The sequence below is a fragment of the Equus asinus genome, chromosome 3 (genome assembly GCF_041296235.1).
Source record: "Equus asinus isolate D_3611 breed Donkey chromosome 3, EquAss-T2T_v2, whole genome shotgun sequence".
NCBI lineage: Eukaryota > Metazoa > Chordata > Mammalia > Perissodactyla > Equidae > Equus > Equus asinus.
The window spans coordinates 61,192,479-61,209,770 of record NC_091792.1 but is presented as its reverse complement, the minus strand read 5'-3'; the positions used below and the strand labels follow the sequence as shown (position 1 = coordinate 61,209,770).

General features: G+C 36.9%; 1 protein-coding gene across 2 annotated transcripts in view; it reads left to right on the top strand.

Moving 5' to 3' along the window:
* Window positions 1-17,292, top strand: part of MTMR9 (myotubularin related protein 9) — a 58,792-nt gene that overhangs the window by 15,013 nt on the left and 26,487 nt on the right. For both annotated transcript variants that reach the window (XM_070505100.1, XM_070505101.1), the window contains 3 exons: window positions 1,657-1,782; window positions 15,194-15,367; window positions 16,926-17,143. In XM_070505100.1, the coding sequence (XP_070361201.1) occupies window positions 1,657-1,782; window positions 15,194-15,367; window positions 16,926-17,143 (518 nt within the window). The remainder of the gene's footprint in view (window positions 1-1,656; window positions 1,783-15,193; window positions 15,368-16,925; window positions 17,144-17,292) is intronic.

Below are 17,292 nucleotides of genomic sequence, written 5' to 3'. Positions count from 1 at the left end.
GTTGATAACACTGTATTGTATACTTGAAATCTGCTAAGAGAATAGAACTTAAAAATTCTCAGCAACAGCAACAAAAGGTAAATATGCGAGGTGATGGATATGTTAATTAACTTCATGAGGGGAATCCTTTCACAGTGTGTACATATATCAAATCATCACTTTAAATATCTTAAACAGTTTTATTTGTCTTTTCAGTAAAACTGGGGAAAAAAGTAAAGCTGAAAAATTGCAAAGAATATCTTAAAAATAAATTAAATAAAATAATGATTGTACTGACTGTTGACAGCTCTGGCCTAGATTAGACATGGCCTTTCTGCTTCTGTTTGCTGTGGCTGGCAGCCAAAGACAATACAGACGTGGATGATGGGTTATACAGCTGTGCTTCCCCATATTGTCTGTTTTATGAACTTTGGGGGAAAGCTTCATGATTTATGGACAGATAGCAGAATAACTTCAGATGGTCACGTTTTTGTTAAAGTACATGTCCATCTGTTTTTTAATAAGTCATGGGCCCATACTTTTGGGGGCCTGATTCTTCTGTGACTTGGAGGGAGGTAGCTTTATTCTGAGAGTTTTGGGGTACTAGCATGATGTTGGGCATCCTCCCCCTGCCCCAGGTGAGTGTCTCCATAGTTACTGCAGTTTGAGTTATGCTAGTTGATTTTGGTGTCCTCTTTTCAGCCGTAGAAATGCTTTCCATAACTCCCTTGTCAGAAGAATGAGAGTGCCAGGTGATGGAGGATGTTCCATCTGTCTGTTCCTCTCACCTAGTCAGGTTTTCCTGGTGGTGTTACCCAGAATTCAAGGCTCCAGATGATTTTAGGCTCATTTTGGGACCACAGAGTTGTTACCCTGGCTTGAGAATGGGTCAGTGTAGCACAAAGATATGAGGATAGTTGACCAGATGGCATATCACTGTAGGAAGGGAGGAAATGAACGTTGATGGAGCGTGTGTAGAGCGTGTAATATGTGGAGCATAAAAAGCTAAAATTAGTTTAGAGCTTATTGTGTGCCAGGTGCTCTTCTAGTCCTGTCACACACACTGTCTCTCTCAATGCCTTCTAACAGCCCATGAGTTAGGCACTGTTACTTTCCCCATTAAACAGCTGAGGAAACTGAGGCATGGAGTGATTGCATTCCTTAACTACAATTACACTGGGACCTGGAATTCTCGTGCAGCAGTCTGACTCCAGTCTGACTCTGTGGCCACTAAGCTATATCATCCTTTTTTGTAGTTAGTAACAAACTTTGATTTTAAATAATTTACTATGTTTATATAGTTGATAACAGATTTTAAGCCAAGGCTTTATTGACTAACCAAAATGTGTTTGTTCTCTGATTTCCAGAAATATTTGGACCATTGTATTAGGTTTTATTAAATCGTGTCGAGGAGTTATTTCACTTTTCTCTTAGAATAGGGGTGCACATTGCTAATTGAGTGTATGTTATGTGCCAGATAGCTTGTTAGATGCTGGAAGCATGGAAATGAGCTTCAATAAGCTATAGTTGTATCTAGTGAAATACAATGTTAGAGAAATATATTGGGTGCCCATCATTATTAGACCATATTTGTTCTATAACAATTTGGCAGTTAGAAAGTGTTTCAAACTATGGTATGTTCCTTTTTTCCTTTCTTTATTTCCTTTTTACCCCCAGGCGTTGTCCACTCTGGACTCCATCACTCTGATGTACCCTTTCTTTTACCGGCCCATGTTTGAAGTGATAGAAGATGGCTGGCATTCTTTCCTTCCGGAGCAGGAGTTTGAACTCTACTCTTCAGCTGTGAGTAACTTTTGAGAGAACTCTGGGTCATGAGAAATAACCCAACACCTTACTTTATTGTGAAAATGATCACTTCCTTTTGATGAGTAATAAGGTGCAGCTGACTTATCCATGCCTGAAAGAAGTATCTGTTAGCTAGTAGTGCTGCAGCCTCTGCCATTCAGAGATTTGCATGATTTGTTCTCAGTGCTGCAGCTCAAGTGATTTTTCTTCTAGTGTATTAGCTGTGTTCCAAATGTTACTTTTTTAAATTTTGAAAATGACATGATAAAACATTAAGCTTTTCATAAAGATAGTCCTGGCATGTTTTGAGTTAATTGTTGCGTATTTTGAAAGTGTCTCCATGGAAGCAACTTTCTATGTAGTGATTAGGTTCTGAGCCATCCCAAAAAAGTATGTTGAACCCACTGTGTCCCTAAGATAGCACTAGAGAAACATATATCACATTTGTTTCTGTGGGATAATTTTTGTGTTTTTATAATTTGGGTTGCTAGAACCAGATTTTCATTCTCATTCACCATTTTACTTCTTTCTTCTTCCATCATACCTCTGTAAATGGGTCCTGAGGGGTTCAAGAAGTAGGGACCAGGGTACCATGTCATTTAGAGAACAAAGATGTCCACAGCAGCAAAGTGAGAAAGGAAAGGGAATTTTACATGGTTATATATGGAGCATTTTTATGTAGTTCATAGATGACTACCTATATTTACATTTATATTCAATGTCTTTATTGCATTAAAAACTCTCTAGTAAGCATTCTCAAATATGTGATGCTTTTCTCTTGTATCAATTAACTGCCATCTGACAGCTACCTCAGAGGAATCCTGAGTTATTTCCTAGGTGGAAAATGGCAGTCAGAATGTGATCAGGAAGGGAGATGTCTGGACGATTTGCTTGGTTACCCAAAAATGTCTGTCCCAATGAGCTGCCCATTATCTATCTTGGAGTTAGGTGCTAAGTCGACATTCTGCAAGTCAGCATTCAAATCAGTCTCCTATTCTGTGCGGAAATCCCCTGTGCTAAATATATTCATGATGTGGTTGTCCAGCCTCTACTTGAAATTTCTAGTGCAGGAGAATTCACAAAATCACGCAGCAATGTCCCATTTGGGCACAGCTCTAATACTGAGAGTCTGTCTCCCTGTACTTAGACCCAAAGTTTCTGACGTTACCATGTTTTACTCAGATTGTCTTATTCTCTACCATGAACTCTTCTTGAAATTAAGAAATTTTACATCCCCATTGCCAGCCCTGGTGGTTTAGTGGTTAAGATTCGGTGCTGTCATCGCCATGGTCCAGGTTCATTTCCTGGTTGGGGAACCACACCACCCATCTGTCGATTGTCATTCTCTGGTGGCTGCTTGTTACTGTGATGTTGAAAGCTATGCCACCAGTATTTCAAATTTACCAGCAGGGTCACCCATGGTGGACAGGTTTCAGCAGAGCTTCTAGACTAAGACAGACTAAGAAGAAGTACCTGGCCATGCACTTCTGAAAAAGTTGGCCATGAAAACCCTATGAGTAGCAGTGGAGCATTGTCTGAGATAGCACCGGAAGATGAGAGGATGGTGCAAAAAGATGGGGCAGGGTCCCACTCTGTTGTACACAGGGTCGCTAGGAGTTGGAATCTACTGGACAGCACTAACAACAAATGTCTTGACTGTTGTCCTTTCTATAGAGTAAACATCAGTATTTACTTCAACCTTTTCTAACAACACTGACCTCAGGGCCCCACACTGTCCTGGTTGCTCTTCTCAGCAGGGTCTTCAGTTTGTCATTGATTCTCTTAAAATTCGGTACCCATAACATTTAGTGTAGACTGGAACTATTACTGATACTTTTAAGGCCACCTAAAGTTGCATTAGCTTTTTGAGAATTAAATTACCAATGAAATAAACTAAAATTCCTACATCTTTTCACTTGTGTTATTAAGGTGTCCTCCCTACATTTTTATTTTATTTTTTTATTTTTACTTAGATTCAACACTTTTTTCCTGGTAGGCATTTTCTTTTTGGTTTAGCTAATTAAGAAATTTATGTATTCAAAGTTGTGTTATTTTCCTGCAAATTTCATAATCCACAGATTTAATGAGAACATCTTTAATGCCTTGATTTGAAGCATTTACTTACTATTGCTTGATTATGGAAATTTAAGATGAGCAAAGCATGGTCCCTTCCTTCTACTTGTTCAAAGTCTAATAATTAAGTAATCGAGTACAATAAAATAGGTTCTGACAAAAATATCCACAAAGCACAGGGGAAATGACATTATTAGATTTATGTTATAGAAAATAAATTCTGATGCAAAATGCTGAAAAACTGCCTAAGCGCCTACTGTAATAATATAAAGAAGATGGATCAATAGCAGAGGGGTTATAGTGCAGAAAGAGTCAGGAAGTAGAATTAAAAGGAGTTGGTGACCCACTCACTGGGTGTGAGAGGTAAAACAGGCAGTGGCATCTAGGATGATACCGCTGAGATGGGAAAGATAGAAGGAGATATGTGCTTGACAGGGAATGAGTTGAGTTCAGTCTTGGAGATGGCAAATTTGAAGGGCCTGTATGGTACATGTCATTGTACAAGAGATAGTTCAGAGCTTATTTGAGAGATCTGTGAAAAAAGTGAAAAGCTGAAAGTAATCAACATTGAGGAAACCATGGGGAGACACTGAGATTGCCTAGGAAAAGCATCTAAAGTGAGAAGGGGACCAAGGATTGAATCATTTAAGGGGTGAGGAGGACAAAGCCAAGGGAAGAGTGAGTTTTAAGTAGGAGGGTGTCAGCAATGTGGAAAGCTTCTTATTTGTTGTTTGTTTATTGTGTCTCTCCTGGGCTAGAATATAAGCTGCTAGAATATAAACTTTACAAGGGCAGGAACCTTGTCATTTTTGTTCCCTACTGTATTCCTAGCACATGATAGGCAAAAAGTAAATATTTGTTGAGTGAATGAATGTAGGAATGTGCATTTATGCAGAATAGGACAAAAGAACAATAAGGCCTTCTGCGTATCATTAAAAATCACCTGCCAGGTAGACATCTATCACTTAATCAATATTCTTTGAGTCTTTGAGTAAGGTTTTTTGACCATCTGAAAAACTATTAGTTATAATATTTGCCAGTCTTCGTTTCTCTGTTATGTCCAAAAGAGCTGTGGTATTGAGAGGACAGAGTACTAAAACTATCAAGATATCTTGTGTTGCATTCCAGATATGTTACTGGCTGCTTGACTTTCTGCGACTCAGTGTCCACGTTTACAAAATGAGAGTATTGAGCAAAATGATCTCTAGAGTTCCTCTCACTTTTAGCATGCTTTTATTCTAGGATATCATGAAAGGTTGTTTCAGATACTTTTCTGAAATACACATATATGGTATGTCTGTACTCCCCTAATCTACCACTTTAGAAATTATATACAAAATAGATGATAAGGTTCTCCTTCTGGTGATGGTTGAGTAGCTTCTATCTGACAAGCCCTCCTGCATATATCAATGGCCAACTGTGATTAAAATACAAAAAACTACTACCTGAAAGCTTTGGTAAGTGAGCAGAAAGCAGCATATTTTGGAGGGGATCAAAACTTAGAGAAAGTGTATGGCAGAGTGAGTTTCCTGCTTGGGGGCCTTGTCTTTGAGGGCCCACAGTTGTGGCATTGATGGTGTGGAACAGCTAACATTCCAATAGAAAGCCCACTTTCTCTCTGATGGGGGAAGGGCCTGAGGCAACCAGAGAGCCAGAGAAGGGGCGCCTTCATTCCGTATACAACCCCAAATCTCTGGCTGGCTCTTGAACCGTGCTTGCTTGGGGCAGACTGAGAGCAGTCAGAACTAAGATCTGAGCTGCTGTGCACAACAGGTGTTACAGGGTTTGCAGTTCAAGTCTAACCAAGTTAATTGCCTGCTAAAACAAAAACATTAAGCTCTTCAAAGGAGTATAACAGAACAGAAACTTTCCACAACATGACATTCACAGTGTCCAAGATACAATCCAAAGTTGAGCCAAGATATTGTGACCCATTCTCCAGACAAAAGATAATTGACAAATACCAACTCCGAGATGATTCAGATGTTCAAATTATCACACAACGACTTTAAAGCAGCTCTTAAAACTGCCTAATTTTCCAGAAAGGAAAATATGCCTAAAATCAAGGAAAAGACAGGAAATCTCAACAGAGAAATAGAAAATATTAAAAAGAATCAAATGGAACTCTTTAGAACTTTTTGAAAATTATGTCTGAAATAAAAAATTCACTGGATGGGCTAAATAGCAAAGAGGAGATAACAGAGGACAGAATCAGTGAACTTGGAGTTAGGGTAATAGAAATTATTCAATAGAAAGAAGGGGGAGGGGAGAAATTACAGAAAACTAAGCAGAGCCTCAGGGACCTGTGGGACAGTATCACAATGTCTGGTATTTGTGCAGTTGGAGATGTAGAAGGAGAGAATAGAGGGAATAAGGTAGGAAAAATATTTCAAGAAATAATAATCAAAAACTTTCCAAATTTGGTGAATGGTATAAATTTAGAAAGCTCAGCACCCCAAACAGGATAAATATGAAGAAAACCATGCCTAGGCATATCATAGTCAAACTGTCAAAGAGCAATGATAAGGAGAAAATCTTGAAAGCTGCCGGATAAAAACAACACATTACATACATGGAGACAGCAATTCAAATGATGAACTGTTCATCAGAAATTATGGTGACCAGAAGAGAAATCTTTTAAAGTGCTAAAAGGAACAAAACCTGCCAATCCTGAATTCTATATCTGGGGAAAACATCTTTAAAGAATGAATGTCAGACAGCATTTTCAGGTAAAAGGAAACTAAGACTGTGTCGCCGAGACCTTCACTATAAGAAATGTTGAAGGAAGTTCTTCAGACTGAAGGGAAATAATACCAGAGGGAAACTTGAATATTCAGAATGATTGAAGAACATTGGAAATGGTAAATATAACTGGCTATTTTTTTCCTTTTTAGTGTCTTTAAAATATGTATGAGTATTTAAAACAAAAACTATCAGCATTGCCTTTATGCTGTTTATAGTGTATGCAGACATATTACATATGGAAACTAGCATTAAAGGCGACTGTGTGTGGGGTATCTGAATTGATAAATAGAGCTGTACAGTTTTTGCTTTTGTTTGTGTGAGGAAGATTAGCCCTGATCTAACATCTGTTGCCAGTCTTCCTCTATTTTGCTTGAGGAAGATTGTTGCTGAGCTAACATCTGTGCCAGTCTTCCTCTATTTTATGTGGGGTTGCTGCCACAGCGTGGCTTGATGAGCGGTGCGTGGGTCCACGCCCGGGATCCAAACCTGCCAACCCTGGGCCACTGAAGCAGAGGACACAAACTTAACCACTACGCCACCAGGTCACCTCCCAACCTGTACAGTTTTAAGGTTTTTACATTTTATATAATGTGGGCTAATATTTAAGTTTAGGATATATATTATAATCCCTAGAGCAGGTTTCTCAAACTTAGCACTATTAACATTTGGGTCGGATAATTCTTTGTTATCAAAAGCTGTCCTGTGCATTGTACAATGTTTGGCAGCATCCCTGGCACCACTGGATGCCAGAAGCATTCTTCTTCCCCCACCCTCAGTTGTCTCCAGGCATTGACAAATGTTCCCTGGGGGCAAAATCACCCTTGGTTGAGAACCATTGTCCTAGAGCAATCACTTTTTAAGAAATGTGAAGAGGTATAATTAGAAAGTTAATACATATATTAGAATGCAATTCTAAAAAGTATTTAAATAGTCCAAAAGAAGATGGGAAATAAAACATAGCAATAAAAACTGAAGGGATAACAGAAAATAAATGCTAGACTAAAATACAGCCATATTGATAAGTATTTTAATATTGATGAGCTAAACACTCCAGTTAAAGGTGGAGATTGGTCAGAATTAATTAAAAAAAAAAGCAAGACCTGAATATAAGCTGTGTACAGGAGATGCATTTTGAAGGTAAAGACACAGATGGGTTGAAAATATATGGGCGGAAAAAAATATGTGATGAAAACAATAAACATAAAAAAGTGGAAGTAGCTGCATTAATTCCAGATTTTAAAAAAAGACTTCAAGACACAAAATATCAAATAAAGAGGCTCATTTCATAATGATAAAATTTGTCAGGAAGATATAACAATATATATACCTAATAGCAAAAATTGATGGAAATGAAGGAAGAAATAAGCAATTCTATGATCATGGTCAGAGATTGTTAAAACTGTCCTCTCAGCAATTAATAGAACAACTAGACAAGGAGAGACAAACAAGGAGAACAAAACAAGGAGAGACAGAGGATCTGAGCAACACTATCTGATATTTATAGAATGCTGTTCCCAACGTCTGCAGAATGATCAGTATTCATGAGCACGTGGTATATTTCTCAAGAGAGACCATATGTTGAGCTGTTAAATGCATCTTAATAAATTTAAAAGGATTGAAACTGTACAAAGTATAATTTCTGACCACAAAGGAATTAAATTAGAAATCAACAACACTAAGGTATTTAGGAGTACCTAGAGTATTTCTAAATTAAACAAAATACTTGTCTATGAGTCAAAACTGAAATCATACAGCCAGCCCTGATGGCCTAGTGGTTAAAGTTCTGCACGCTCTGCTTCAGCAGCCCGGGTTTTGTTTCTGGGCGTGGAAACACACCACTCATCTGTCAGTAGCCATGCTATGGTGGCAGCTCACATAGAAGAACTAGAAGGACCTACAACTAGAATATACAATTATGTACTGGAGCTTTGGGGAGGGGAAAAAAAGAGGAAGATTGGCAACAGATGTTAGCTCAGGGCAAGTCTTTCCCAGCAGAAAAAACAACAAAAAGAAAGAAAAAAAACTAATGGTACCTAGCTTGTATCTTCAAAAGAAGAAAAAATGAAATCATAAAGGAAATTAGAAAATATTTTGAACTGAATGATAATGAAAATGAAACACATCAAAATTTGTGGAATATAGCTCAAACAATGTTTAAAGAGAAACTTATAGCTTTAAAATGCTTAAATTAAAAAAGAAAAGTGTAAAATCACTAATTTAAGCTCCAACTTAAGCTAGAAAAAAAGGAGCAAAGTAACTGGAAAGAATGAAATGCAAATAGCAGAAATGAATAGAATAACTAGAACTAATAAATTTAGCAAGATTGCTTGATATAAGTGTACAAAAACTGTGTGGGCAACAAGTAATCTGAAAATGAATAAAATATTTAGGAACAAATTTAACAAAAGAAGTGTAGGATATGTACTCTGAAAAACACAAAACATTGCTGAGAGAAGTTAATATCTAAATAAATGGATAGATATACCATGTTCATGGGTTGGAAGACAATACAGTCATGCACCACGTAACAACATTTCAGTCAACAAGAGACTGTGTATATTACAGTGGTCCCATAAGATTAGTACCATGTAGCCTACACGTGTAGTAGGCTGTACCATCTAGATTTGTGTCAGTACACTCTATGATGTTCGCACAATGGCAAAATTGCCAAACAACACCTTTCTCAGAATGCATCTCCATTGTTAAGCAACATATGACTGGTTACCATCAGTAGTGGGCTGACTTATGTAAAGGACCAGGCAGTAAATATTTTAGGCTTTGTGGATCATGCAGTTTCTGTTAGATCTATTCCATTCTACTGTTGTAGCATGAAAACGGCAATAGATGATACATCAGTGAATGGGTGGTGTTCCAGCAAAACTTTATTTACAAAAACAGGCAATGGGCTGGGTTTGGCTTGTGGACTATAGTTTGCTGACCTCTCATTAAGATGACAGTTCTCTTCAAATTGATTTATAAATTCCTTGCAATTCCTATCAAAATCCCAATAGATGTTTTTGTAGAAATTGACAAGATTATCCTAAAATTTATATGGAAATGCAGAGTTACTAGAATAGCCAAAACAACTTTGAAAAAAAATGGTTAAAGATTTATATTTCTTGATTTCAAAACTTATTATAAAGCTACAGTAATCAAGAGAGTCTGGTATTGGCATAAGGGTAGACATATAGATCAGTGGAGCAGAATAGAGGATCCAGAAATAAACCCTACCATTTGTGGTCAATTAATTTTTGCTAGAGATGCCTAGTAAATTCAATAGGGAAAGGATAGCTGTTTCAACTAATGGCATTGGAACACTTGGATACCATATATTAAAGAAGATGAATCTTAGATTTTTACTTTATACTATCCACAAAAATTAACTCAAAATCTACAGTAGACCAAAACATAAGAGCTAAAACTATAAAACTTCTTGAAGAAAATACGGGAGAAAATCTTTATGACCTTGGATTAGGCAAAGATTTCTTAGATATGACACCAAAGTGACAGAAAGCAGATTAATAATTTCCTAGCCTTGGGTGTGGAGGGAGAAATATGGACTGCAGAAATACACAAGGGATTTTTTCTTTTTTTTTTTTTTTGAGGAAGTTTAGCCCTGAGCTAACATCTGCTGCCAATCCTCCTCTTTTTGCTGAGGAAGACTGCCCCTGAGCTACCATCCATTCCCATCTTCCTCCACTTTTATATGTGGGATGCCTACCACAGCATGGCTTGCCGAGCGGTGCCATGTCTGCACCTGGGATCCGAACCTGCGAACTCTGGGCTGCTGAAATGCAACATTCAAACTTAACTGTTGCACCACCGGGCCGGCCCTGACAAGGGTTTTTTGTGGGAGATGATTGAAATATTCGTTATCTTGATTGTGGCAGTGGTTTCATGGGTGCATACAGCTGTCAAGATTCATGAAATCATGCACTCTAATTGGATCTAGTTTATTTTTCATATAAATAATAAAATAATAAAGTTGACTAAAAAGAGAAAATACAGTAATGTAAAGGTTATGTAGCTGGTGAGAAAAAGAGAATTAGTGATCTGGAATATAGATCTGAAGTAATTACTCAGAACACAGAATGGAGAAATAAGGAAGATGGAAAAAATGATTGAAAAATTAGACATGCATGGATGATTAAGGAAGAAGATCCAATATTTATTAAATGGGAGTTCAAGAAGAAGATAATAGAGAAAATGGAAGAAAGACAGTATTCAGATAGGTAATGGCTGAGAATTCTCCAGAATCAGTGAAAGTCGAACTCTTAGGTTAAGTATCCCAGGAAACACCAAGCAGGATAATCAAAAAGAAATCTTCATTTAGATATGTTGTTGTCCAACTATTGAACAGTAAGGCAAAGAGAATATTACAAAATTAGCCAGAGAGAAAAGACAAATTACATACATGGTATAACAAAATTAGAAGAGAAAAAACAATGTGATAAAATTAAACATTTATTCATAATAAAAATGCTTAGCAGAATTAGATTTGAAGGGAATTAATTTAATCTGATAAAGGGGAGCTACCAAAAACAAAACATGCCAAAAGCAAATCTTTTATCATTCCCTGTGAGTTCGAGGGAAACAAGGCTGCCCATCACCACTACTCCTAGCCAGCTCAGGAAGACAAGGAGGAAAAATAAAAAGTATAAGAATTGAAGTGAAAGAAGCAAACTTGTCATTATTTGTTGATTCTATGCTTGTCTACATAGGAAACTGAAAGGATCTTGAGATTGTAGACATTTCTCTACACCAACCACAATTTTGACAACATGCAACAAGAATCTAAGGCTTCTAGGAACAGAAGCCTTTCTTGCATATCTAAGAAAAGATATGCAAGACCTTTATTGAGAGAATTATAAAACGTTATTGAAAAAATTAAGAAAGCTTTAAAAAAAGTAGATTAAGACTTGCTCATGGACAGGGAGATTGAATATTATAAAGAGGTAATTGTCTCCAAATCATTCTATGAAGTCAGTGCAATCTTATTAAAACCATTGGGTTTTTACATAGAATTTGATAAAAGTTACATGAAGGAGCAAAGGACCAAAAGGAGCCAAGGTATTCTTGAAGAACAAAAAGGAGGGAGAGGAGACAGCCTACCAAATATCAAGCTTATTCTAAAACCTATGGGACTTCATGCAAGTAGATCAGTGGGACAGAATAGAAAGCCTTATATGTATGGAAACTTAATGTATGACAGAAATGATATTGCAGATCAAAGAGAAGCATATTATTCTCTAGAGCAAGAAATCAATAAGTAATACCTAATGGTGAAAAATCAAGAAATAGCAGTATAATTATGTTATTTAGAAATTTGGAAGTAAACAGCAAAAAGGGGGAAAAAAGCAAAAGAGTTGAAAATGGTTGCCTCTGGGGAAAGAGAATTAGGAAATGGGTGATCAGGAAACAGGTAACTTCTTTTTTTAAAATAATGAATCTTTTAGAAATTGTCTTTTTAAAATTGATAATAATTTTGATTTCTTCTTTAATTTTTTCAACAATCCATTGTTTGTTCAGAAGCGTGTTGTTTAGTCTCCACATTTTTGTACCTTTCTCTGCTTTTTTCTTGTAGTTGATTTCTAGTTTCATAGCATTATGATCAGAAAAGATGCTTGATATTATTTCAACTCTCTTGTATTTATTGATGTTTGCTTTGTTTCCCAAAATATGGTTAATCCTTGAGAATGTTCCATGTGCACTTGAGAAGAATGTGTAACCTGCTGTTTTTGGATGAAGTGTTCTATATGTATCTATTAAGTCCATCTGGTCTAATTTTTCATTTAATTCTATTATTTCCTTGTTGATTTTCTGTCTGGATGTTCTGTCCATTGGTGTTAATGGTGTGTTGAGGTCCCCTACTATTATTGTATTGTTGTTGATGTCTTCTTTTAGTTCTGTTAAGAACTACAAATTTTGGTGCTCCTGTGTTGGGTGCGTATATATTTATAAGTGTTATGTCTTCTTGGTGGAGAGTCCCTTTTATCATTATATACTGTCCCTCTTTGTCTTTCTTTATCTGTTTTGCTTTGAAGTCTACCTTGTCTGATATTAGTATAGCGACACCTGCTTTCTTTTGTTCATTATTAGCTTGGAGTATTGTTCTCCATCCCTTCACTCTAAGTCTGTGTTTGTCTTTGGGGCTGAGGTGTGTTTCCTGGAGGCAGCATATTGTTGGATCTTGTTCTTTGATCCATCCTGCCACTCTGTGTCTTTTGATTGGGGAGTTCAATCCATTTACATTTAGAGTGATTATTGAGATGTGGGGGCCTACCACTACCATTTTATGTCTTGTTTTCCGGTTTTCTTCAATTTCCTTTGTTTCTCGTCCCATGGTTTAATCTGTTCTGATGAAGAGCTGCTACTCTCTGTTGTTGTCCTTCTACTTATCTCCTGTGCTCTTGGTTTTGTAGCCCCTTTCCTTTTTTTGATTTTTCAGGAATGAGGGTTTTCCTAAGGATTTCCTGAAGAGGAGGTTTTGTGGCAATGAACTCCCTTAATTTTTGTTTATCTGGGAAAGTTTTTATTTCTCCATCGTATTTGAACGATATTTTCACTGGGTAGAGAATTCTCGGCTGTAGGTTTTTGTCCTTCTAATTTTTGAATATATCATTCCACTCTCTTCTAGCCTGTAAAGTTTCTGCTGAGAAATCTGCTGATAGCCTGATGGGGGTTCCTTTGTAGGTTAGTTTCTTTTGCCTGGCTGTCCTTAGTATTTTCTCCTTGTCGTTGACTTTTGCTAGCTTCACTACTATATGCTGTGGGGTTGGTCTTCTTGCATTGATAAAGTTTGGAGATCTATTGGCTTCTGTCACCTGAAGATCCATCTCTCTCACCAGATTTGGGAAGTTCTCAGCCATTATTTCTTTGAATAGGCTTTCTGCCCCCTTCTCCTTCTCTTCTCCCTCTGGTATACCTATAATCCTCATGTTGCATCCCCTAATTGAGTCGGATAATTCTCGGAGAGTTTCTGCATTTCTTTTTAGTCTTAGTTCTCTCTCCTCCTCTGCCTGCAGCATTTCTATATTCCCATCTTCCAAATTGCTAATTCTTTCCTCCATATTATCGGCCCCACTGTTCAGTGCATCTAGATTTTTCTTAATCTCCTCTATTGTGTTCTTCATTTCCAGTATTTCTGTTTGGTTCTTCTTTATCGTATCAAACTCTTTTGTGACATAGCTCCTGAACTCGTTGAGTTGTCTATCTGAATTCTCTCTTAACTCATTGAGTATTTTAATGATGGCTGTTTTGAAGTCATCGTCATTTAGGTTATATATTTCATTTTCTTTGGGATTGTTGTCTGTGTATTTGTTATTTTCCTTCTGTTCTGGAGATTTAATGTATTTTTTCATATTGCTTGATGTTGTAGATTTGTGCCTCCGCATAGAGATAGAGATTAGTTGCTCCTTCCACTTGTTTCTGCTGGTGTGGTGGGGGAGCAGCTGTTTATACTGCACCAACCAGGAACCCTGTCCGCAGTTGCTAACTGGGCCTGGGCCCCTCCTTGTAGTCACAGTGGTCCTTTGGATTCCCTCTTCTGCCGTGGGGGCCATCACGGGGGGGCTTCAGGCTGCTGGTGCCTACTGTTGCAGCCCACCTAGACGTGCTCCGATAATGAATAATTTTGAAAACTGAAAAAATTTTTAAAAATGCAATATTGTATCTTGTATAAAAGAGCTTTTTAAAAGAATACTTTGTCCTACAGTACATCTAGTTTTATCCTCCTGGTGGCCAATATGTTAGGCCAACTCTGATTTACAGGAATATATTGAAATTTACATATACATAATTTTATTTATTCTTTTACTGTAAAAAGCTTTTTACAGTCTTCAAGTGGTTTTCATTTTTGATGTTTGAAATAAGTTGTCATTTGATAGTTTTATATTGTATAATTTAGTCCTTAGCATACTGAGTTAGAAATTATTTCATTAACTTCTGAGTGTGATTTTTGTTAGTATTAAGTTGCTGTTGTTTTAAGATGTTACGAGTCTGTCTTTATTTTTCTCCTTTTTAAGTAACAGAAAGGAACAAGGGATTTAGAATAGGTAGTAGCTTTGTTCTCATCTGTTCTGGTTAAGCATTATCTGGAATGTTATAGTTTTCCTGTTGCTATACTTGAAGAGTACCATTAACAAATGGTACCCATAAAAGGATGAGTGAGATGATGTTGGCCCTGATAATCAAGGATATACTTAATATATTTAACTTGGAGAATAGAAGACTAAGGGAGAAACAACTGTCTTTCACATGTTTGAGAGGATGCCATGTGAAATAGGGAACTTGTACTGAAAACAATGGTAAAAACCAATAGAGGAAATTACAGAGCAACGTATTTTGCTCAATATGAGGAAGAACTTTCTAGGAACTAGGGGTACCTAGCATTGCAGGAAGCTGACTCTGAAGAATGGAGCTCCTTTTCTCTGGCAGTAGTTAAGTATGGGCTAGATATTCTTCTATTAAATTCCTGAGAGATGGTGTCTTCGTTGTGTGACAGTTGATCTGTAAGGTCCTTCAAAAGTTTTCAGATTATTTTGTGACATTGAGATACTTCCTTAGCTTTGAACTTTTTTCTGTTTTTCAGACCAGTGAATGGAGGTTAAGCTATGTCAATAAGGAATTTGCTGTTTGCCCCTCGTACCCGCCAATTGTCATAGTGCCCAAATCCATTGATGATGAAGCTCTTCGGAAAGTAGCTACATTTCGACATGGAGGACGCTTCCCAGTACTCAGCTATTATCATAAAAAAAACGGAATGGTAAGTGTACTGTACTGCTGCTTGAGCTACTGAAAGACTAGGTTTGAGAACCTTTCCTAAGAAATCTTCCCCCTTTCTGTGTACTTGGTTGCTGAAGTGATTGGTCTCTCCTGCTAGGACTTCCTTCGTTTAAACTTTAGGGAATCAGGAGTAGAGTGTTTTCTGTGATAAGGATATGACTTTGAATTCTTTCTATGATGCTGCTCAACCTTAGAAAAACCCAAGCTAGGTTTATCTTCAGGACTCAGTACAAAGGGAACTAATGTTCATTTGATTCTTAAAGTAACACTCTTAGGTAGAAAAATAAATTCATCTGACCAGAATAATGGTAAGATACTTTATTTTAATTATTCTCACCAAATTTCCCTTTGAAAGGTAAATTGAGCAAACGTTTTTATTTTCAAAAGGGAGAAGAGTGACACATGTCATTAGTCACAACTTAAGTAAACACGGGAGTCAGGAGTGGAATAGGCAAGTGCTCACTGTGTATTTGTTTTCTAAATATTTTCTAAATCTGTTTCTCTCCTCTTATTTTCTCTCAGTCAATAAACTCTGCTTCTCATATTGAAACCCATAGTATATTAGTGGATAAGTTATAGCCATCTTCTATTTTCTTTTGAACCCTGGTAACAAGTAAAATATGGATATTTAGGATGAAAAGATTCTAAAAATTTGCTCCTTGGGCATCAGATCATCTGTCCTGCTTGCTCAGTAGTATTTCTGTTTAGTAGGGTTCATTATAACGCATTTTAACAAATGATACTGAATATGCTGTCCATTTACATGGTAAACACAGTCGGAGAGTTAGCCATTATCATCCTCTGGTTGACCTTTCTTGATCATGTTAAATTTCAAGGTAAAGATAACAGTGTATATTGTGGGGTGAAATTGAAGTAACTCTGAACTATTCACCAGGGAAGAGATCAGTATAAGAGAGAATGATTTCTTTGGAAAAGTTTCAAAAGCAAACCTTTGAAAACATAGGTAGTCTTTGGAGACAAGTGGTTAATCCTGGAATAGCAAAAAGATGGAAGGAGGCCACCGGAGAATGAATAATAGATAAGCAACTTTCAAGATATTGAAAATGATTCCCCAAACAAGAAGAATACTTCATAGGCTTTTTTATTTTGCCATTGGTGCCTTTTCTCTTTATAATTCTTGATAAAATCTGCCAACCCTAAGTTTATGTAGTTGAAGTAAAAGTTTGCTGGCACACAGGCCATTATTATTATCTTCATTACAAGGCCAGGTCCACTGGGTAATCAATTCACTGACTAAATGAATTGTAACATTTGATCTTAAAGAGAAACTATAATTTATCATGTGAAAGTATTTTGAGTTAGGAAGAAAAATTGTGTAAAAATGCAAGGCTTATTTTTGTTTTACAATTATTAACTATTGTCAGCATATAGAAATATTTATTTGTTTTGGCATCAAATCCATCTCCAAAGTGTCACACAGTTGTTTTTGAGATACTCTTAATCTAGCTAATTCATTTCTGTTTTCAGAGACGTTAAAAACAGCTACTATTAAATTTTAAACTGCATTGTGCTTCTAGGTAATTATGCGAAGTGGTCAGCCACTCACTGGCACAAATGGCAGACGGTGCAAAGAAGATGAGAAGCTGATAAATGCTACCCTCAGGGCAGGAAAACGTGGCTACATCATTGACACTCGATCTCTAACTGTAGCTCAGCAAGCTAGAGCCAAAGGAGGCGGCTTTGAACAAGAAGCTCACTATCCCCAGTGGAGGCGGATTCATAAGTCCATTGAGAGGTAAAGATTCTGGAGACAGAGATGGATTCTTATTTGAAGCTCATTAGAGTGGGTGAGCCCTTACCTGTTCAAAAATCACAGGTTTTTAAACTAACCTACGCACTAACTTAGAGTCAAAAATTGGCTGCATATCCTGTCATTATGTTTTA